Genomic DNA, 24394 nt, shown 5'->3' with positions numbered 1-24394 from the left:
ACGTCCGTGAACGCAATAACTTGAGTAATTTTTGTCCGATTTTGATGAAATTTGGTTTAAAGGTGTAAAGCCGCGTTTACACCGGAGTTTGAAACACGAGTTGCAAACAGAAATTGCAAACATCTCCAAAAACGCACATTTTTAGACGAAACATTTCGCTGTTGCAAACAGTTTTTCAGTGTTTGCAACAGAAATTTTTGTTTCCACTTGAAGTCGGTAAAGATCAAAGGGAGTTGCAAACTCTTTGTTTGCAACACTAGTTTCGGTCACTGTGAGCCGATGAAACACGAAACAGAAACATTTCTCCGCCATCCCCTACGCTACCACCTCCAATCTCACTCACGTGATCACTGCGACCCTGTGTCTCGACTCAGTGTTAAATTAATCGGGAAATTATGTTTGACTGTCAATGAATTAACACTAATCTCAAATGACAAGGTCGTCTAATTGAAAAATAACAATAACGTCTCATGTGAATTAAAAGGGTTATAATTAACTCCTTGCAATCTTTAAAAATTAATAATCATTTTTATTTTATGATTTATACAATCACCGATGTTCACCCAGCATCGTCTCGGCCTACGTTGCTTTGACAACACGACACACGCCGCCGCGGCTAAGACATCCTCGACACTTGAAATTCTCGGAAGGACTGATCCGAAGAACCAGAACGAGGCGAGTCATAATCAAGGTCAAAATTATTCCAAACAATTTCAAGAAACATGGAAACAAATCATGAAATAAAAATTGCAAACATTTATTTGAAACTACTGTTTGCAACTGCTGTTTGCAATAAAAGTTTGCAATTTTTTGTTTGAAACTCCGGTGTAAACGCGGCTTAAAGCGGGATAAACTTGAATGAGTTCGCGAACCAGCACGATCGGACCATGGGAACGGGGCTTTACGGGGTAAAAATTGGTTTTTCTCACTTTCGACCCTCAAAACACAAAATTTCCCGATTTCTCTTTAGACCTTTTGAAAGAGCTTAAAAAACAAATAGTTTAGTATGTAAAAGTATTTTTGTTCGATTATTAGTAACGGAGAAAATAAAAGAATTGTAAATTTAAAATTCCCATGTTATTCTTATGGAGCATATTGTCAAATGTTGTAGTTTGCTTGTTTATGGATATATTTTGATCAAACTTGGCAAATTTATTTATTTTGTACTAAGCTATCAATATTTTACTCAAAAACACACTTTATTGGTTTCCTTGTAGCAGCAAACCTAGGTACTCGTTAAACCTAATGTTATTTAAATAGATCAATTGAAAATCAATTCAGACAAATGGAAATTCGCTTAGTTGGCAGGTTTGCTGCGGGGGTATTTTTGTTTGTTTTTGCTTTTTATTGTTGTTTTTTTTATTACTATCTGTGAGTTGTGCTGTTTCTAGCTGCTATGCAGCCGTTCTGTCTCGTATTTGTGTTTTCTGAATGTTTCGTAAGTATGGTCAGAGATGAAAAAGTTAGTTTAAAAGCTATTTAAGTCTTTGTGTCTGTAATCGTTGTTGTTATATTGTATGATTATCTCACCTTTAACAATAGTGAGGGTGGAGTTAAAAAAATCCGAGGATAGAAGTGGGCGAATTAGTTTTTTTTTACATGCAGTACCGGTACGAAAATTTAAAGCAATGCTTTTGACTGTGAAATTTCTTAACCGATGGTAAGATGAGGAGCAGTGACTTCTGAACATTTTTTTATGTGCTTATGTTTATACCAGGCAACACTTGAGTATTATCATGAACAGCATGTTTGATCTGTGGTATTATTAAATAAAAATGTTCGTTAAATGTCTTTTCTTTTTTATGGTAAATGAGGAGCAAATAATATACATATATATTGCATCCAATACTTTAATACTTATACAAACCTAAGGCAGCCGTGGCTTTAGTAATAATTTTTTTCCAGTCATTGTGTTTCATCTCAATGGTATTGGCTATATCTTCTGAGATAAAAAGTTAGTTATTGTACTATAGTTCGGCCGCTTAGAAAGCGACCTCCTCCAGCATTGGTTTAGCATTAGCGCGCAGGTTGTTTTCTAAGCGGCTGAACTATAAATAATAGTCATTAAACCTACACTATGTATGTATGTATATTGAACATTAAGTTTGTAGTATGAGAAATGCCATCCACAGCATACCCATGTTCATAAATCATGTTAACATTACTACTATAGTTTCTTGGGTAGACATTTCTTTGCAATTAAATCTCTGGGCTGAACTATAGACTAAACTGAGTATGTTTTATTTATGACTAAACCGACACAAGTAGACTCATCCAATCGAAATATTTGCACCCACCACCCAAAGCGGTTTCTTTTATCAATGTATTGAAATTTATTAATTTCATGACAGCCAGCATTATTGCCGAACAAATAACTTATCAACAAAATCCTTTGTCATATTCATCTATTTAATTAGGACAGTCAATGACATACTGTAGTTATTGGTTGAACAAATAAATGGTACACACCTATTTTTTTTGGCGTTTGGTATTTCTATAAACAAAAATTTGTCTATGCAATAAAAAACACTAAAATGGATTGTGAAAAGGATGAAAAATGTACTTAATTTCAACCATGATAAATTTAATATGTACATCAATTAATAACGTTAGTAAAGTAATTCATTATCAAAGTATAAAAATAAGTAGGTACCTGAGTTGAATATAATACAAAACTTAATTAACAAAAATTTGTCTATGCAATAAAAAACACTATAATGGATTGTGAAAAGGATGAAAAATGTACTTAATTTCAACTATGATAAATTTAATATGTACATTAATTAGTAACGTTAGTAAAGTAATTCATTATCAAAAGTATAAAAATAAGTAGGTGAGTCAAAATTTAAAAACGTACGTTTTCAGGAAAAGCACTTTGCAAAATTGTTTCCCCTTTTTTCAAAACTTTTATTCGTTTTTTTATTTCATTAACATTTGAAGTTTCATAAAATGTCCATGGTAACGCAATATCTTTGGTAGTTTTTTTTAAAAGAGCATCTTTAGTGGAAAAACACAAAATCCTGTCACGACCATAACGGACGTTTAAATGAATATTAAAAATAGTTAATATTATTTTTATAACTATGTTTTGCTATAAACTAATTTACTTTTATGACCATTATACAATAAAAAGGTCCCTGAGCTGTTGGTATATTTGGTCTTTCTATAAAAAAATAAAAAATCTCAAAACATTGAAAAAAGCCAATAAAATCTTTTTAAGTTTGTATAACTCCGAAAAAACTTACCTGAGACCCGAAAAATCGTTATGTTAGTATAGAGGTGTGCTTCCTTTGTGTATAAAACATTGAAATATGACGATATTTTAATTTTCGAAATTTTTATGATAGAAATCATAAACGTGATGGTCAGGGACAAGCGGTACGGTCGTGAATTGTCTGAAATAATCTAAATCTTTCTAAACAATCCTTCAATTATACTGTTGGTTATAATAAAAATAGGTGTTTTAATTGAACTAAACTGTTCAACTTACAATTATATTAAAGTTATTGTCACAACCAAACACACTATAATCCATAAGGCTGGATTGGTCGTGAAAAAACCCGCAATGGTCGTGAAACTTTGGTCGTGAAATTACGTATTTTTTGGCTCTGTTCTGGTGGTAGCCCTGCACCTCATGTTCGAGGATACAAAGTGGACTTCTAGGTTAATCTAGCAATTGAAATATCTTATAAACAAAAATTAACACCATGTCTACTTCATCGAATGACTGCGTACGGTCATGGACACACCAAAATTACAAAAAACACAATCTTTCCTTTATTAATCTTGTTATTCCGCCTTTCAACTCGAAACGACCGGCACTACAATCCTGACGTACACCCCGAACTAGTCTCTAAAACTAACTGACTCCATCAACGCCAGGCTTGCCACTGTCGTGCTCCAAAGTTGAAAATTTTTCCCAAATGGTCGTGACACCAAATCGAGGGACAGACTTATTTTGTCACGGAAGTCAGTTTGCAATGACAATAAAATTGTAATATTCTCCTTTTTTGTAAGTTTAATAACCATTGATGACATAAAAATATGGCTTTATATATTTTGGCATGAATAATTAGTCTTAAAACAGCGTGAAAGTTGGAAAATGTACCCTAGGGACACGTCATGGTCGTGAATTTCGAGACTTAAAAAATTCGAAAAAAAATACCTAGAACCTATTTAAAACTAAATAAATGTGTGTAACATGTTGCCCCCGTTCCAAAAAATATAAAAACACATAATAATAAACTACAAATCCAGTATCTACGAAGTAAAAGGCCAGGGACATGAAAACGTACGTTTTTAAATTTTCACTCAGGTACCTGAGTCGAATATAACACAAAACACAAAACTTAACATATTACAGACGTGAGACTTATCACAAAGTCAGAATAAACAACACAGCATGAAGTTATCACAGAGATCAGTCGAGTTTAGGAATCGCAACACTAATCATAGCGAAGATGAACCAAACAGTTTCACACACAGATCATCGAAGTTGCTGACGTGTTCAGCCTTGATAAAGTTCTTGAACTCTGGAAAAAAATTTGAACTATAACATATTGTTGAGGGTGAATGCATAGTTTTTCATCGTGAAATGTGCTAATCTCAATATATGCTCTTTAAGAAGTTAGCAACAGAGCACAAGGGTCTATGATTTTAATAATTTAGTATGTTTATTGAGGATAGCAGACTAGGAAGGAGTCCAAACCGGTGCAAGAAAAACAAAACTTTACACTATATATACACAAAACAGTATAATATTCCACTGTCACTTAGTGGCGGTGTCAAGGGAGAGGGTGGCTACCGCGGTGGAGGGTCCTTCCCCAGAAAATTTGCATTACATTTTTAAAGCGGTTTAGTGACTTTTTTTTAAGGTTAAAAGAGGCCGCCAACCTCTTAAAAAAAAAAAAAAAAAAAAAAAAAAAAAAATGACTTTTTAAAGCAATTTCCAAGGTCTATAACTGTGTCCAAAAACCTCCATTGGGATTTGAAAACAAAATGTATGTTTAAATTTATACTTCGTGGGTACCTACAATGGTGGGGCATTAACCCCTATAGGCCCCCCCCCCCAAATCTTTGGAACCGCCACTGCTGTCAATGAGAGCATTTCAAAATTCAGTAAAGCTAGAAAATGAGTGAAATATTCTTAAAAAATATACTCTCTAGGTTAGCAACAACCAAATATAACATTCATTTGATCCAAACAGTATGTAACAAATCATAAGGGGAAACATCCTTTCAATCAGTCCTACATTCTAAATTTACCATGAACTTTTAAAATCACTAGTTTTACAACTTAAGTTTATGTTGCTTAATGAGTGGGCTACATAAACTGGAATTTCCGCCAAACCAAATTCATCCAAATAAAACTCGAGGATCAAATAAGAGGTTCTTTCCATAGGAATGTAGCGCAAGTTTTCAGATAATCAACCAAGTTGTTTAGGTAAGTTATTGTTGATCTGTCTCTGAGTAAAGTATATGTTCAATTATTTTATGAATTATGTAAATATTTCAAACAGAATAACTTGTTACAGATAAATTATTAAAACAAGGTTTTAGAAAAGAAAATATTAATCCACCACTTAAAGAATATAAATTGAATTCATCTTACCAATGAACAAGTCCTTTCTTGACGGATCCGAGAATACTTTACGAAGATTTAAAACCAAACTGTCGTAGTTTGCACTGTTAGAAGAACCATAGTTTTTCACTGCTTCTTTGAAAATTTTAAACTCTTCTTTCTCGAGTGTACTCTTAACCTGTAAAAAATGCAAAGACATATATAAAGTTCAAGCTAGATTTTTGGAGGAAAAATCACTGGGTCAAGAAACTCTTTAAAGGAAGAAAGTATGGATTTGAAAAAGCTTTAAATATCTTACCTCTCGGACATACTCAACCGTGCTCTTGGCCGGTCGCTGGGTGGAAGCTGTATCAGAATTTTCTGAGCTCGTTGAGTCAAACTCAAGCGGTTGATCCTTTAGTTTGCGCTTTTTTTGAGCAGGTTCAACATCAGAATCCGTCAGTTTATCAGGACAGCTGTCACACACAGCTGTTTTGATGTCCTCCCCGGTTCTCTACAAAGAAAAATAATATTATAGTGAATACAGCAAAAGCGATATGAAGAAGATAAGTTATGCTTAGTAAAAAAATTATAAACTATGAATTTAAAAAAATCCTTTTTGTTTGTTATTCTCAGTAAAAGTTGTATACCAGAATAGACATTGCTCTATTTGAGGGAGAACACGGCAGAACGGAGTTCCAGCACCTCTCTTTTGGAAAGAAAAAAAATATTGGCATAAATAGGTACAAATCACATATTAAATAGGTAACAGTTTCGGCACCTCATTTTACAAATCGAGCACTGAGAATTGCATAAATATTTTTTATACGAGGAGCAGGCTTACACTGGACTCTTCTCAATAGACAATAGGAAAAATATCATATACTTACACAAAATTGAAATATATCAAGGTCACTTCCCTCTCTGTGAATGACAAAGTGGTCAGTGACCATAAAATATTACAATTGTGAGTGAATGATGGATTTAAATGTGTTTCATATGCAGAAGATACATCCACTGTAGGCCTACAGGTAAGCCGGATCTTCCTACCAATAGCAAAATTTAAAACCTATTCTGGTCAAAGGCCATCCAAAAAATACCTACTCCTTGAATAATTTGTTTGTGTCAAAAATTATTTACCAACTAACAGAGTACCCGTCCTTCGTACGGGGTTGGCATATAAGTATAAAATGCTTATTGCAGTTATACTCGAGCTTTGCGTTTGCAATGGGGGGAGGACACAGTTTGATACAATTCCCTTCTTTAAATTTACGGTATACTATAGTATTACACATCTAACATAGCCATAACGTTCTACCCCTTCATCTAAACAATAGAGAAAAATAAATTATTAAATTCACAAAATATTACAAATTATTCATTAAATTAAAAACATGAACATAACTGTAAACAATCCTACTTTGACAATTCTCATTACATTTCTCAGTTTTTTGTTGCTGCTTAATTCAAATTAGTATTTTTTTAATACAAGCAAAAAGAATAATAGTGCTGCACCCTGTTGGTAAATCTTAACTTTTTATGCTTTTGCATATAATAGAACCAACTTTTTTAGTTGAAACGGATGACTAAATTATATAATTCCTTTTAAATACGAATACTCATAAAGTTAACATGGGGAACTGCAGAGCCACTGGGGCAGAGCTCGAATGGTTTTTTTGAGATAAGAATACGCCTACAAGTTGATCGGGAATGTAAGCTATCATCATACCAAATTAAAGCCCAATCCGTTTAGTAGTTAATGCGTGATTGAGCTTCAAACAAACACATAAACTTTAACATTTATAATATTAGTTTTTTTAGTAAAAAATTAAAAATGGCGAGTCTTATAATATAACCTAGATGGTCGTAATCATAAATTTTGTAGATCGCAAGCGATACCTAAATAAAATCATGAAACCCTACTTTATTGCTTGCTTATGGTAAAGAAAACTAACATTGCACAGTTGGAGGATTGCTCCCACAATTTATTTGTTTTACCACAAATCCATTACTCTGAACTTACGATGTATCAGTAGTTTGTAAAAGTATTTTTGCTTTAGAGAATTTTATTTCAGAACACTCAAGGCTGATGGTAGACGACAGCTTGTTGAGATTGGCCAACTCACTGTCTTATTACTGTAGTTACCACTAGTTTGCCCATGACTTTGGCTTATACGGTAGCAGTCTATAGATCGCAATACTGCATGTGATCGCAAAATATAAACATAAAATGCACCCACAGTTCTATATATACCCTCTAAATTATGACCAATAGGCTTACATTTACCTCCATGTCTTTAAAGAATTCGGACACCCGTTCGTAAACAGGTCCGAACTCTGCGCTCTTGTTGATAAGGGGCCGCATCCAGGCGGAGAGATCTTTGGCGACACTCTCTTTTTCGAAACGACAGTCGCACAATAAAAGTGCGCCAAAGTCTCTCCTATGCCGGATCAGTCGCCCCACAGCCTGGTTGACTGCTTTGGTACCCTCTGCCATGTACCATTGATGCTCCGACAGAGCCTGGATGGACAGAGTTGGTTGTTATGCAGGAAATACGTGTTAGCATCAAAGACTACCCGAAGGGAGTCGGATATTGCTAAGGGAGTTCAGTTAGCTTATCTGGTAAATAACAGTTCATAGACTCGTAGGGGAGAAAGAAAAAATTCACTAATTTGGAAGCTTCACAACCAACTTGTTAATTTTGTGGTTATAAAATATTTCTCAAAAGTTAGAGAATCTTGGCAAGAATTGGTGTAGGCTCTGTTGAGTCTCTCTAGCAAACAGTCTAGTCTTGCTGCCAAGAAACATTTTTGGTGGTAAATCCAAATATTTACAACAATAAAAATACACCAATGACATAAAAAAAGTTGACTTTCCAAAAAAAAAAAAAAAAAAAAAAACATCCTCAATTGAATGAATGTAAATTATTAAAATCAATTGAAAAAAACTTAAATATTATTCTTCTTTGACTGAAGAAATATTAATTGCTAACAAAAGTTACCATAGTGTATATAGCTATTAGCTATTAGTACCATAAGCGTTCATATAAACAGACTAATGAAGATGTGCTGTAAGGACAGAATTTGCTGAAATGTCCTTGTGAAATGTACTCATGAAATGTACTCATGAAATGTACTCATGAAATGTACTCGTGAAATGTCCTCGTGGCTGTAGTGTCCAGCTTTATCTCAGTAAACATTAGGCCAAATAGAGTAAAATAAAATCATTTCTACAGCTGTTAATATTCACCAAGACCGATGAAATGAGTACAATAGGTTAAAGTAGCAAGGGGTTTAGCCCCAAACCTCACCATGAAAGAAAACAAAACAGGTAACATTACTTACCATTTTCTTTTGCATGTTCTTCATGTACTCTCGTTTAAGCACAACACGCAGATCTCTGAACGGAGGGTACGGCAGTCCTGTGATGATAACTGCGCGACACTGTGAGTCCGCAAAGTCCATCCCCTCGGACACCTTCCCTCGCAGAACGGCCAGGAGCACTGCGCCACCCGACCCCTCCATCTCCAAGGATTCCGAGTAATTCTTCATTACTTCCGCTAAGCTCTCCCGTTTCTGCGGCTCAACAAATATTTTCTGCGGACAAGAAGAGCAAATGCTTGTTATTGTTTTTAGGGATGGGCGAGATTGGATTTTTAGTTAGAGACGAGACGAGACGAGATTTTTTATTTCTCATAAAATTTCGAGACGAGATCGAGACGGGATTTCCCTTCTCATACACAACGGGAAATGCAAGTTCAAAATTTTTACCTGATTTTGTAACATTGTTAGATGACTGTTTAAATAAAAAAATAATGATAATAGGCAAGAATATTTACAATCTTTTATTAAAAAAACATCAGCATAACATTTTTTTATTAATCACGCCTAACTTATAAAAAATGCCTACGATTAGGAAACATAGTGATATCAGTTAGGATAGAGTTCAACAAAATAAAAGCAATATTAATTTTTATAAAATAGTTACTTGTTTTGACTTTTTATAGTAAGAAAACATTCCTCACGCTGCTTACACTTAACAAAACTTCTCAAATGTTATTAAAATAATTAAAGTAATATTTACATTTAAAGAATTAATTAAATAAGAACGCCTTCGCAAAGGAAACGCAACTACAACACGCTCCTGTATTGCGGGTATTGCATTAACTTTCTGCAGGCATTTTTATTTTTTTTTCTCGTCTCGATAAAATTCTCGGCCAAAAATAAATCTCGTCTCGTGTAACAAGATTTAAAATTTCCTGAAAATTCGAGACTTGACCATCCCTATTGTTTATACAAAATCTCATATCCTGGACAGTGCACACTACATGAATGTTTACCGACCTTCTCAACGTTTATCTGAGACCAAAGTCCCGTCTCCCGCCAGTGATCGGTCGTCTTGTGCATTAAAGAGAACGAGTTGAAGAACATGAGAATGCCATCTGGCACAACTCCGCACATCTTGTGTAGAATTCTGCCGAGTTCCGCCATATAATTGGGGTTCTCTCTGAAACAATGGGGAAAAACATTAGTTTGAAAGCAAAATGGTAGTTCAAATTCCTTGCACAATTCAATTCAGGATAAGTAAATTGTTAATATGCTATCTAATGAGAAAAGTTAAAATAAGTTATAGGGAAAGTTAAAATCATAAAATGTATTTATTTTTTTTATCTTTTTGGTTCTGGATTGTTGTAGGAACTAAAAACAGAACCAATAGAATTTAAGAAATGAACTGGATGTGTTTCAAAACCACACATAGCTGCAGTACTTTACTACTACTAAACAATAACGGGAACAGTGCTAAAACAAACGAGTAGTTATGTGTTTATCTGTGGACAAGCTGATTCGTTTGTGAGTAAAAAAAACAGGCAAATATTATAACATACCTGTTGGCAAAATCCGAGATGAGTTGTACCCCAGTAGGCCCTTTTCTCAGGGCATTGATGCACACCTGAAAAACCCAAATGTACACATATAAATACACATGTAAATAGTTAGCTAGCTTGTCACAACACAAAAGTTAGCTACTGTACTCTATTAACTAACAACGGCCTGATGGAAAATCACGCCTTGAAATGACAGGATTAACAAATAAACTAAGAACTCAACAGAGTTTAAAACAAACAGGTGTTCAGTTGAGTGGAGAAAGAAAACACAAAGAAGTTTGTAAAAGAATTACTGACTGGCTGGTTTGAGAAATTGTCGAAAAGATACTGGTGAAAAAATTGTCTACAAATGCTGAATTCAGGTTTAAATTTTTGGGATTTCAGACACAAACACATTAATTAATGGTAATCATAAATAATTAAAGCTACATAGGCTCACCTCTTCTTACAATAACCATACTTGATATTCCAGTTTTTTAAGGTCATTAAATTATAAATTTGAAAATTAATTTAGGATTTTTAATAAAAGGTAACGGTGAGATCAATTCCAGAAGCTTCAACAAAGACGTGAACTAGACCTTGGCATTTTATTTATTTTGAATAATATTGAACAATCCCAAACACAAAGCAGAGTCTTCCAGCAGAAAAATGCATTTTTCAAATAAACTTCATCATCAAGGCTTTTACTTCTCACAAACCTTAAAATTTGTGTAAGCAAAATTGCAAATCAATCTAGGACATACCTGAGAAGGTTTGATGATGTGCGGATTTTCCAGATACACTGGAATTGGGATGCCGAGCTCGGCGATGGTGACGTTGGTTGGGGAGAGAGTCCCGCTGGTGAGGATTACGCTTTTAACTCCTTGTTTCAGGAGAGACCGCATGCTGGGACAAAAAAGTTACAGTGCAACCTCAACCTATAGCCTGCTCACATAAACTATAGCAACAAACTCTAACGTCACCTAACCTATAGCTTATGTTTTTAGGAAAAAGCATTTAGCTTGGATTAAATAAATAAATATAGGATGGAGAGGACACAGCTAACTCACCTGATGGAAGGTTGCAGACGAGTCAAAGAACACATTATGTGTGTGATTTTATGTGTTCTTTGACTCGTCTGCAACCTTTCATCAGGTGAGTTAGCTGTGTCCTCTCCATCCTATATTTATTTATCTAACCTATAGCTTGCATTATCTAACCTCACATAACCTATAGCTTGCATTATCTAATCTCACCTAACCTATAGCTTGCATTATCTGACCTCACATAACCTATAGCTAGCTTTATCTGACCTCACCTAACCTGTAGCTAGCATTATCTGACCTCACCTAACCTATAGCTAGCATTATCTGACCTCACATAACCTATAGCTTGCATTATCTGACCTCACCTAACCTATAGCTAGCATTATCTGACCTCACATAACCTATAGCTTGCATTATCTGACCTCACATAACCTATAGCTTGCATTATCTGACCTCACCTAACCTATAGCTTGCATTATCTGACCTCACATAATCTATAGCTAGCATTACCTGACCTCACCTAACCTTAGCTAGCATTATCTGACCTAACATAACCTATAGCTAGCATTACCTGACCTCACCTAACCTGTAGCTAGCATTATCTGACCTCACATAACCTATAGCTTGCATTATCTAACCTCACCTACCTATAGCTTGCATAATATAACCTCACCTAACCTACCACCACTGTAAGGTTAGCCTGCTATCTACCACAAAATACCTTATAAGCTATCGTTTATTTACCTTTTTGTTTATTGTTTTTTTTTTTTCGTTTATTTACCAATACACAAGTTTACTGTAATATCTTTACAGTAAACTTATAATATTACAATAAAGTTCTACTCACGTAAATCCTGGACTGAAACACCAAAAGTTGACGACCTTCGCTGTAGAGTTTGGTACTGTTTTTGTGTCTGACCATGCGTCACAATTGCCCTTCTTGGGTACTTCAGGTTCAATGTAAACCTGGAACATGTTAGTAAAAATATTAAACACTATAAATATACAAATGGCTTAGTTATAGCCTCTCCAGGCAGAGTGACAATGAAACAATTGCTGACTGAGGATGTCAATCCCAGAGAGGAGAAAAAGAATGAAAGCTAAATAAAAGCGAAACACCTTTGTTAGACACATATTATGATTGTAAAAAAAACCGTGCATTTTTGTACGTGTGAGTGAGTGTCCTAGTACATGTGGTTGGTATTGGAACAAAAACACCGAAACCATAACTCTCATACAAATTATTGTAGGTGTTGCAAAAAATATTAATTTCTACAGATTGAATACAACCGACAGATTGTGCTGATCTAAATTACCTATTTCTGTTGAATACACAATCTTTTTCACCAATTCAAACTAATGGAATGACTTATTGTGATCTATAGCAACTGTTATGATCCATCAACTTGGCCGGCATCAAAAAATAAGGTAGGAAACAGAGTTTTTGTCACTAGTGCATTCTTTCAGCATCCAATAGCCAATGCTAATACTCTGTGAGTTGCTCATTCTATGTTCTATTTTATTTAAATATTGCCTACATACACGGAATGTCTACATCAGTATTCAAAAGTCAAACCTAATCTCACCCTATAGTAACGATCCGAGCTTCTAACGGGGCCTCCTTCGTCAAAACTGCTGAACACCGTTGCGAGGAACTCGTTAAACTTGAGAAAGATCTCTCCTTTACGAGTCAGAGCGGGGTCGCAAGTGGTCGTCAGGAACAATGCGAGGTTGGACAAACTGGTATCCAGGAGGGAAAGCTTGTCTGCGGTAATCTGCGGAAAAAATACCTGTTTGTGATGCATTGTAAGATTTTTTTTTAAACAAAAATTAGAGGACTTACTTACTTACTCCCAGGGCCATTTATATCGGAGGTGATATTTGGCCGCACCAACAAATCTTCGCCAAGTTAACCGGTCTTTCGCATCATCCTCCGTTGCCCCAATTCTCTCCAAATCTTCTTGCACTTGCTTCCACCACCTCTGCTTAGGTCTTCCCCGGGGTCGTCTTCCTGTAGTGTTTCCCTTTAAAACTCTTCCCAGTCTACAATCTTCATCTCTTCTTAATATATGACCAGCCCATCTGATTCTTCGGCACTTGATTTCTCCAATTACATCTGTGCTATTATACAGTTGCCTTAATTCCCTATTGTGTCTTATTCTCCATTCTCCTAGCTCGAATATTGGTCCAAAAATCTTCCTTAAAATTTTATTTTCGAATACTATTAGTTTCTTTTCATCTCTTTTATTTAATTTCCAGGTTTCTGATCCATATAGGAGAACTGGGCAAATTATTGTTTTGTACAGCCTGATTTTTGTTTTCCGGGACAAAGATTTTGATGAAAGTAATTTATTGCAAGCATGAAAACATTTATTTGCTGAATTTATTCGGCTTTGGATTTCTAGTTCATCAGTATTTTGGTTGGATATAATTACTCCTAGGTATTTAAAACTGTTGACTTTTTCAAATTAGAGGACTAGATTTTCTATTATAACTAATTAGAAAAGTGTTTACAACGTTCAAATTCCAGATACATATAAACAAACATACCATTAAAAAAAAAACTTCATACAAATAATTCACCTTTATTTGCACCCCAAAAATGATAATAAGGAATTAAGTCTCAGACTTTTGCAGCATTTAAGATATGAACCAAACAGAGTTTGAAATAACCTATTATATACAATTTTAGAGTACGAAATTGCTCAACGCAGCGGAGAAAAGAACATCAAACTTTACAAATAATTAATTCTAAAATATTGATTGTAATTTAAGGGTGTGCTCTACCTCAGCTCGGGCTTCAGTAGCTATGTTGCGCCATAGCGCCGTAAGAAGCACTTGCAGATGTCTAAGTCCTATCAAATATTCAGTTAAATTTTAACCATTTTTTCATCTGAGGAAGGTTCCTTACTCTTTAGATTCAAATTTATGAATCTATTGTTTTAATTTTCTTCTAAAAATTCATTTTTATGTGTAAAATGTTTTAGAAAAAGCTTATTTTGAAATATTTACCAGTCACTTCCCACTTAAAATTCTACTTATCAAAAAATTCAAACGATACAAGCCTACAAAAATAAGAAATGAACAATATATTTTCAATCGGTTAAGAACTAAGCTGACAATGACGGAGATCATAAACCCTTGCATTAGCGCACAGCGGACCGGTAGAGCGCACCCTTATGAAAACATGTTTCAGTTGGACAGCTGTACAGAGTCTTGATTACTATTTAGACAGGTCATTTTTCCCCATTCCACACTAATCCTACATTCAATTTATAAAATAAAAAAGAAAATTATTAAAAATGATCAAAATTTTACAAAAGTTTACAAAATGCACATTAATTATTTTTAAAGGCTTCTTACCACTTTTTGTTAAACTTAAGCAATGATTTTTTAATACACCTGTGTATTTCTCATAGTAAAACAGTTTTAGCAATTTTACAAAGAAAACTTAAGTAATGTTTAAAAAGAGAAAACAAAACAACCTCCTATCTAATGTAATTCTGTCCATCAAGAAGATATATTGTTTGTCTCTGTAGCTAAATATCCTCTAGGATCAATTTTAGGGCCCCTTCTTTTCATATGCTATCTAAAAAAAATATATCAACTTCATTATCAAACCCTGAGAAAAGCAGTACCTATATGTTTATCCGCCGATGATACTAACCTAAAAATCTCCAAAATTTGATTTGAAATTTAATTCTAAACTTCTCCCAAATTGCAGAAAATATCGGGTTTAGCATCAAACAGTTTTTTTACTTACTATATATTCACAAAGATAGATCTACGTAAAAGTTTAGTTATGTTAATCATGCGTTCTGTATATCGGACGTTGGAGCCTAAAAGATTATTATTACACCTGATTTTTGAATAAAGATAACTAGGGGTGTGCGAATAGTGATTTTCAACCTCGAGCCGAGCCGAGCCGAGCTTTTTAAAAAATGTTCGAGCTCGAGCTTTTTCGAGCCGAGCTTTTCCTAGCGTAGGCCTAACCTTATCTTAATTATTAAACTTTTTTTTTCTTAAAAAAGTGCATAATAATAATAATGTTCAGTCAATTTTTAAATAAACACAATGTTATTTTAATATGTTTAAAAACATTGAGAATTGTCAAGACATCAAATAGTAGATAATCACGATAAGAACTGAACTGAACTAAATGAAGATGCAAGAAATAAAAGGATATCGATTGAAGGCCTGAAGAGATATGCAGTGAAGACTGAGACAATCAGATTGTCTTTCATGACAGAACAGCAACGCGACCTTGAATGACGACAAAACAACTAGCAAGTCGATTACATATGTATATTGTAACTACTATGAATATTTAATTCTACTTTGTATAAATAAATACAAAATAAATTTAAAAACACGTGATTATTCTTGTTGTTTTCCATGCACAAAATATTTTTGTTTAATGTAAAAATGGATTGTATGTTTAACAATAATTGCAGTCCATTATTGTTAAGCAGTATGGTCCCAAATTATTGTTTTTGATTTTAAAACATCACAGTTCATTTGACAAAATTATAGTTGAAGAAGCCCAATGGCTTGTGCAATAGTTTGTTTACAAGCTTTCTCCAGACCACGGGGGAGGGGTGGGTCTGATTTTACTCCATGCATCTTGGGTCTGATAAGCCTTCTATTGTTCACCCGCAAGAAGGTCCGACCCTCATTAGTGCCGCTCGGCTGCACTCAGTGGGGAACCCAATACAACAAATCAATCTTTTAAATGAATACAAATATTTGGTAATAATTGTTTTATTAATATTCACCTTGAAATTTCAATAAATTTGGTGTAAAATTTGACAAAAATCGGCCATTTTGACCGATTATTAATACAGTACCAAATACCAATAAAGTAGTACTTAATTGGTAGGTAAAAATTAACCGATTTTCGTCAAGTTTTACCCCATGCTGTGCGCTATGTCACAAAAGCTGATAACGACATGGGTGATTAGTAACCATGACAACATGTTGAATGCGTGATGAAGGGAAACCCAAGAAATAGAAGAACAAAGAGAAAGAATGACGTTGTTATCTTTACAGTACTGTAACAGTACTGTAAATAAACTATTACAGCGCCCCTAGTATCAGGAGCGAGACAAGCACGAGTTGACTTTCATTTGACCATGGTAGTTCTTTTTTGCTTTATGCCTGTTCATTCCAGACGAATCTAATCGTAAAGCAAAACAGCCGATAACGACTAAACTAGTTTATCAGTATTGCATCATACGGCTTCTTTGCCGTTTGCTGTTAGGTCGTTGGAAACGTATTGCTGTAATTTTGTCCTGGGAAACTAATGGTAGCTATGGAGATTTAGTTTTCTGTCCAAAACGTCAAAATATATTGTATATCCGAAAAAGTCGGATAAATAACGGATAGTGTCGGATATCGAATTTGGGCCCGGTTTGGATACGGATATCCGAACCAAATCCGACCCGATTTTTCGGATATCCGCACACCTCTAAATGAATCCTATTAATCAAAAAAGAACATGGTTGGTTTGGATCCAAAAAGGTGGAGAGACAAGTTTTACTTATATATTAAAAAATATATAATTGACATATAGAGGAAATAGACCAAAGCACTAGAATTAATTGAATAACACACAAAGTAAACAAGAAATGAAATGCAGAACACGATGATTTAACACTGTCACTCAATTTTGTCATCTAGAAGGGTCGGCGAACTAATCAATAAATAGCCAAAACCAGTTTCCTCCCCTTCACACAGTCTCACCGCCCCCTCCCCCCCCCATCCGGGTGGCCCAACACTTTGTCCTTGAAACACCCTTGCGTCTGAAACAATAAACCCTTACACCCTCGTTGCTGTTTTGACAACAGGTTTATGAATGCGATCACTATTTTTCATTTCCAGAATTAACTATCAATTATTATTATTTGCAAGATACAAATAGGAAACTACATCACATTATGGTATTTAATGACCCGTACTATCAAAAATTAATAACTCATTACTTATTTTGAAAATAAAAAGCACTCATTACAGCACGCGCCACTTATTGATATATATATAATCCTCAAAGTAACTGTTACTTTTATACAAAATAAAATAGGTACAAAATTGTGTGGCCAGTCAATCTTTATAAACAAACATTTTATTCTATAAAATACAGATGGTAAATAGGGGTTGGTTTAAAGGAAATAAAATACAAAACATATTAATTAATTATTTTGATAAACATTAGAAAGGTTATGGGATTGATTGAACTAAAATAACCGCAGGGAAACTTATAAGTAGAAAAGTCGTCAACCACAATCTTGTTTAATCAGTACATTGTTAGAGAGAGAGAGAGAAAGAGAGATAGCAGATAGGGGCGTTTGATAAGGAATCCTAAAAAGTAAACAAACAAGGAACAACGACACGACGATACTCGTTTACAGCCTTATTGTGTCGCCCACTACATTTGCACACGTGACCACCTTTGTTTCTTCCTTATCTTTCATCCGTCCCAAAATAGAATTCCTGAAATAGTTTGTTGGTATAATCTCCCCTCCCACACAAGGCGCAGTGCTCAGTGCGCAATGTAGGTTGCCGTGGCAACCGTGTGTCGTCATAGCGACTTAGCCAATCACGCACTCGCACTGCGTTGTATATTACGATACGAATAGTTGTGTTGGAAAGACAACGCGATAGGTGGTAGTTTCCTCAAAATTACGATCGATAATCATTGCGTCTTGACTGAGCTGAGGTTCCTGTTATCAAGACAGAATTATGAAACGGAGAGTAAATTTAAATGAAAGTTAGTTCCTTATTTATTAATTTAATTTTTATTTGCTAGTTCAATAAGTATTCGGCTCGAACATTTCAAACTTTTTGAAAATCACGAGCCGAGCCGAATAGGACGCTATTCGGCTCGAAAAAGCTCGATGTTCGAATACTCGCACACCCCTAAAGATAACAGCAAAGAAGTTAAGAGTAAAGTCTTAAGATTATTCTTTCCTATAGATTGACGACCAATCAATGGATGGATTAAAACAACAGATAGGCTACAAACTAAATGATTTACTTAACAAATAAATAACAGTAGTGATGAATAAAATATTCTCACCCCGGCTTTAGCGAGCAGTTCAAATATATAAGAGGCAGGGAACGTTTTCCCCATCTTCTGCCCTTTGTCTTTTCCATATTTCACTGTTTCGAATTCTACTGCGTCAACAGCATTTTCCAACGAGAGGAACATCGCCTTCAGACCACGCAAGTCTTCCAACGAGAATGCCTTGGGCGAATCGTCCGTCAAATCGGTGAGATCTTGCTTGATCTTCTCAATAATCTGCAATACGACAATAAGAGAACCTCTATCAGCAATATAACAATGTCTGTAAAAATCTTCCAATTAAAACCAATAAGAGAAAATAGTTTTATAAAATTTGTTGAAGAAAAATTACCTCGAGATTTTACATCAAGGCTTGAGGTTTGTTTGTAGTATTGGCTGTGTACAATGTTTTTTGATCAGAAATCCACAGATGTTTGGTGACTTAAAAATTTTATGTTTTCAAAATGCATTCTTTAACAAAAATTAGAGGGTACTTTTATAGTAAATAGGCCGCTCTACTCTCTTCAAGAGTTACAAGACGGAACAACTCTATTTAAGCAGTAAATAGCCTCAACACTCTTCTGACACAGTGCATCCAATTTTCAAACAACGACAAAGAGGACAAGTAGGTATTACATTACAAGTTGTAAATTTATACTTTAAGACAGTGAAATTTGTAAAAAAAAATACATAGAAGATGAACCAAGCTTTGATTAAACTTAGGAATAGTGATGTGCGATGCATCGAAAATACATAAATATTTCTATTCGATTCAGCATACATCGAAATATCTATAACAATTAATTGCTTCAGGCTTATTCTAATTGTTAGTGAGGTCTAGATTTTCTTAGGACAACCATAAAATTACCAGTGTCCATCAGCAGGAGGTTAGGTCAGCAACTATCCTGTTGTTCATAAATATTTTTTTTGGTAAATTTTTTACTTAGGTAAACCTTTTTTCAAGGTAAATTATCCATTACAGAAACACAAGTTGTAAATAATTTTGAAATAAAATCATGCCGTGCTGCATTGAATCATATCGCATCAACGCATCGAATCGAAAAAAAAATGTATCGCACACCCCTACTTAGGACTATCCAAAGATGTACAAAAAATACCTGTTCAACTTCCGCAATGCAAAGAGCAATGTCCGTACTGGTTATCTGAACAGAAGCTGACTCTTCACACATCCTCTCTACGTTGTGAGCTTCGTCTAGGATAACTACTGTGTTCTGCCAACATAAAAAATCATAATAATAGTTATAAAAGTTATTATAATAATTTTATTCCTATGACATTTTTATGATAAAGTGAAAAGATGACTTTGGGCCAGGGTTTTAAGGATTTTATGGTGGACAGTTAAACAGGCTCCCCTAACTAACAAAAATGGATGAAAATGCACAAACACAGAATCTTTGGAGCTAGTAAATATTGTGTGATGTAGCCTAGGCCATAGCATAAAATTAAAGTACGGAAAGTAAATAACAGAAACGTCTTATAACACTTAAAACATATATTTACGCTTATACTGTTACTCACAAGACGGTAAATATACAAAAAAGATGGTACTAAAAAATAGATTCATGATCTACGGATCGACAATGTGAAAAATGACGCAACACTGAAGCATCCACTGAAGACACGGTTTTAATGCGTGACGATCCCAGAAGCCTACAAATCACAATCAGTGACCGTGGAAGCCTGTCCAGGATACAATCTACAAATACAAATCTGATTACTACTCACGTCCAATATCAGTTGTTGTTGCCGTCTCGTCTGAGCATGAAGCAGATAGTTGTACGGCATAAACACAATGTCCGCAGACGACATCATTTCACGAGACATGTAGTAGGGGCAGCACTGCGTCTCGTTGCCGAACTTCACCAAGTCCTCAATATCGGTGACCTCGGTGGGGAAGTTGTTCTGGTCATGCTTCCGAGACTCCAAATTGTTGTAGTAGTGACAAGAACGAGCGCTAATTTTCTTTCGACACATGGCCACCTGCAGTGATAACAAAAATGATTGCTAAATTTTTTTAGTATAAATAAATATGCCAGTTTCATGACTATGCTGATGGTATTGATGTAAGTTTGGCATGGAGGCATTTTTTGTGACAAATAATCTTCTTTATTTAAGTAGTAAATATAAAGAACTACTAACTATTTGCAATGCATTTTGAAAGTTTTAATTGTTTTCCTACTGAATAACCAATGATTGGGTTTGATTTTGAACCACCAAGCTGCCTGGGTAGCTGAGTGGTTATAATGCTCATCTAACAATCAAAAGGCTACCGGTTCAATCCTGTGTAAAGTCAGTAGCTTTTTGATAGTTCAAACCTGGACCCAGCTGCCCTGATCATTGGGCTTTAAATGAACAAGCTATTACCCACGGGCTTTACCCCGTTTGACTTCATAAGTATTAATAAAATTATTGATTGGTTAAGTTAAGATGAAATAAACAAAAAATAGAATACCGGTACAGTAATACAAACTAATAAGTACATCTGAGCACAGAAAACGTACTACTATAACCCAGAATGCCAACCGCATGGTAAAAAGCATTAAGCGGTTTGAGAGAGCTTTGCCTGTCAATCCGTAGGCAGCGCCACCAGCGTTGCCATGCAATAGCATAGCAACGCTGGTGGCGCTGCCTACCGATTGACAGGCAAAGCTCTCTCAAAACACTTAATGCTTTTTACCATGCTGTTGGCATTCTGGGTTATAGTAGTACATGTTCTGTGATCTGAGGTATTTTTAACATTAGGTATATGGGAAGTTCCCTTTGGAAAGGAATTACGACCTTAAAGGGCAATTTACAAAATAATGGATAAATTGCAAATAATAGTTTTGTGCAAGGTTTCTCGTCATATATATACTTAATATGTTCGTCATGACGAGAAACCTTGCGCAAAACTATTATTTGCAATTTATCCATTATTTTGTAAATTGCCCTTTAAGGTCGTAATTCCTTTCAAAAGGGAACTTCCCATATACCTACCTACCATATATATTAAACCATATTATGGTTTATGGGGGTGTGACTTGTAGTTTTCTCAAAAGTTCATGGGTACTTTTGGCTTTATATGGATTATCCTGGCTATTGAAACAGCTGCTCATAGTAAAAAAGTTAGACACATTCACTCCATTCTACACTCATCCTTCACTCATGTTTGGGTTGAAATACGCACCTACGTGTGCGTCGCTGTCTTTGTAAAGATTAACAATAATGATTAACACATTGATGTTTGTTTCTACATTTTTTTACTGTTGGTATTACTGTGATTTATGGTTTTTAAAGAAATTGAAATTACTCTTAAAATTTTTACTTTTTTGAAATTTTCACACAATATGTTACTATAAAGGCGTCTATGACGACACGGCGCTGCTATGCAATGTGGGGGAAAATATTCTATATGTTTTTATTTTTCTCTTGGAAGATGTCAAACTTGGATTGTTAGTGTTACATAAGTGTGATTTTTTGTATCTGAAATCTCCTGGACATTTAGTATTTAACAGGATAAAAGTATATGGTTGAGAACATTGTGCGCTAACCTTCATCGATCCATTCTCTCCGGCGAGGTCAGGGTGCAGACACAACTGGTCTCGTGAGCCGAGCACGGCTGACTTCATGTGTCTGTAGCTGGTACGCTTCAGCTCCTTCATAGCCTGAGCGAGTTGTGAATGAGTCCGAGACGCATAGATTATCTTGGTCCTACTCCGGTTGTCACCTTCAAGATTGTAAGATCAAATTAAGTACAAAAAAATTTACTAAATCCTTCAAACTTGACAGTTTTGGATTACTCTGATGACTAGTAAATAATTTATACACAAAATACATAGAACAACTTCGCCATTATTATTTCAAATGTGGTGGTGGACTATAGAACTTGATAGCTTCAATAGTTAACCATTTAGACCGGACCTGACGGTAAATAAAGACATTGAGACCGAGATACACGAGTCACACATATTTTACAGCATAAGTTGGTCCAAGCAATGTTATTTAGGCTACTTATTGACTTTCAAAATGAATGACAAAAATATAAATTTACCTTGGATTAAAATACTAAGACATTACCAGTACTAGGGAAAACCTCACATTAACAGATAGGCCTAACTTACTGGGATCACACTAAGGGATTTTGTAGTGGATTAAATTTATAACCTACCCCGTGATGATTCACCAGACTCCTTAGTTGCATTGGATTTGTTAAGTTCCGACTGTAAGACTTGAGCCTTCTTTAATTGGAGCCAAGCGAGAGACGAGCACAGTAAGCTTAGAGTCTTTCCTGTTCCGGTTGGACTCTCCAACACCCCATTCACACCCTGGAAATTAAAGAAAAATTAATACAAAAATAATGAAATAATGAAAATAAAAAACTTTATAGAGTTGAATTGAATTGAAAATGTCTTTATTCATATAATATACAGTGGTATACATTGAATTATGCTAAATTACAGCTAACAACTTAATTTCATTACAATTCCTCCACAAGTCATAAGGAACCTATTTAAACCAAAAGTTAATCAAAAACAACAAAAAGTATGGTTGTCAGAGATCATCAAATTTATATAATGTTTTATTTGTCAGATGCAGTTTTAATTTTTTCTTAAAAATTTTTACATCTTTAACGTTTCTCAATTCCACAGTTAGCCGTAGTAAAAACTTAGCACCCACATTTATGTTTTTTTTATCATAAAACTCTAGCCTGTGGAAATCAATGGCAATTTGATTTCTATTTCTTGTATAATAGGAATGGCTGTCATCTAACCTGGGAACCAGATTGTTTATAGGCTACTTAGTTTTTGAGCATCAAGTGCTGTGTGAAAAACATATAAACTGTAAACAGTCATTATGCCCAAATCTGTAAAATGCTGACGAACCGAATCTAACTAAAACCTAAAAAAATATCAAGTCATATAACTTAAACATTATAGATGGTAAAACAAGTTTTTGTAGTTCTCAAGTCATGATTCAAAGTTGGTTTTATGACATGTCAGTGTCTCTGGCTGAAAATTACACACGCTAGGCTAAAGTTACATCAACGTTTTTATTGATTTAGCCCTATGTTACATATACACCCTAAAATTTAACCTTATAATGTTAAAATGTTGCACAACTTGGTCTGAACAGATGATCCATATGCCCCTCCATGATGCTACTGAATGATATGCTATGGGGGTGCACCAGTAAAGAGAATGTCAGTAGGTTTATGCCACGAATTCATGTTATCAAACTGAAACAATCGTTCTTACGACCAGTCCTGAAAAATGGCTTAAGCCTATGCAATAAAAACGTAGCCTATGTTCTTAAGCTGTGTATTTTTCATCAGGCCAATCTAAACTTATGGCTGTTCTTTAGTTTACGTCCTACATTTACTCACATACTGCAGTTTGGTTAAGGTTAGGTTTCTAAGTTAGTTTAGAACAGTTTCATTTTATAATCAGCTGGTAGTTAGGGGCCTAATGTATTATAGGTAGTAAGTGTAGGACGTAAACTCAAGTGCAACCAAACTTATAAAGGCCCAGACCTATTTAAATTAATGGATATGGTTGCCATCCCCGGTTTTCCCCCGGGGGAGATTACCGGATTTTGACGTTCAAAATTTAGCTCCAGGGGATTTCTGCATAAAGTGAGTGTTAGAAGTACCTACTCTATGTATACTATCAACTGCCTGCCATTTGAGGATAAAATCATATGTTATTAATTGTTATGATCTATTTACTTTTTTGTTTACTTTTTATCAGTTTTGTTCTCAACCATGTTAATAAACCATCAATTGTTTTTCATCTCTTTTATTTTGTAAAAACTAATCACTCATACTATCTATCATTAACATTATTGGTCCTAAATCGAGCCGGAA

The 24394-nt window shown here is 34.8% G+C and overlaps 1 protein-coding gene across 2 annotated transcripts in view; it reads right to left on the bottom strand.

Moving 5' to 3' along the window:
• Window positions 1-1844: 1844 nt before the first annotated feature.
• LOC128985818 (regulator of telomere elongation helicase 1 homolog) overlaps window positions 1845-24394 on the bottom strand; it is a 62756-nt gene continuing 40206 nt past the window's right edge. The window contains exons 2-16 of one of the 2 annotated variants that reach the window (XM_054405727.1): window positions 22700-22856; window positions 22083-22258; window positions 20278-20532; window positions 19650-19763; window positions 18547-18768; window positions 13058-13246; window positions 12319-12437; window positions 11190-11331; window positions 10447-10511; window positions 9905-10067; window positions 8906-9157; window positions 7842-8081; window positions 5880-6074; window positions 5612-5759; window positions 1845-4532 (exon numbers count right to left, since the gene is read on the bottom strand). In XM_054405727.1, the coding sequence (XP_054261702.1) occupies window positions 4450-4532; window positions 5612-5759; window positions 5880-6074; window positions 7842-8081; window positions 8906-9157; window positions 9905-10067; window positions 10447-10511; window positions 11190-11331; window positions 12319-12437; window positions 13058-13246; window positions 18547-18768; window positions 19650-19763; window positions 20278-20532; window positions 22083-22258; window positions 22700-22856 (2520 nt within the window). In that variant the 3' untranslated portion in view covers window positions 1845-4449. The remainder of the gene's footprint in view (window positions 4533-5611; window positions 5760-5879; window positions 6075-7841; window positions 8082-8905; window positions 9158-9904; window positions 10068-10446; window positions 10512-11189; window positions 11332-12318; window positions 12438-13057; window positions 13247-18546; window positions 18769-19649; window positions 19764-20277; window positions 20533-22082; window positions 22259-22699; window positions 22857-24394) is intronic. The other variant, XM_054405728.1, reaches the window with a different exon arrangement.

Source organism: Macrosteles quadrilineatus, unplaced genomic scaffold (assembly GCF_028750875.1).
Source record: "Macrosteles quadrilineatus isolate MER2022 unplaced genomic scaffold, UCM_ALF_1.0 Scaffold_2__2_contigs__length_208266976, whole genome shotgun sequence".
NCBI lineage: Eukaryota > Metazoa > Arthropoda > Insecta > Hemiptera > Cicadellidae > Macrosteles > Macrosteles quadrilineatus.
This window is presented reverse-complemented; position numbering and strand designations above follow the sequence as displayed.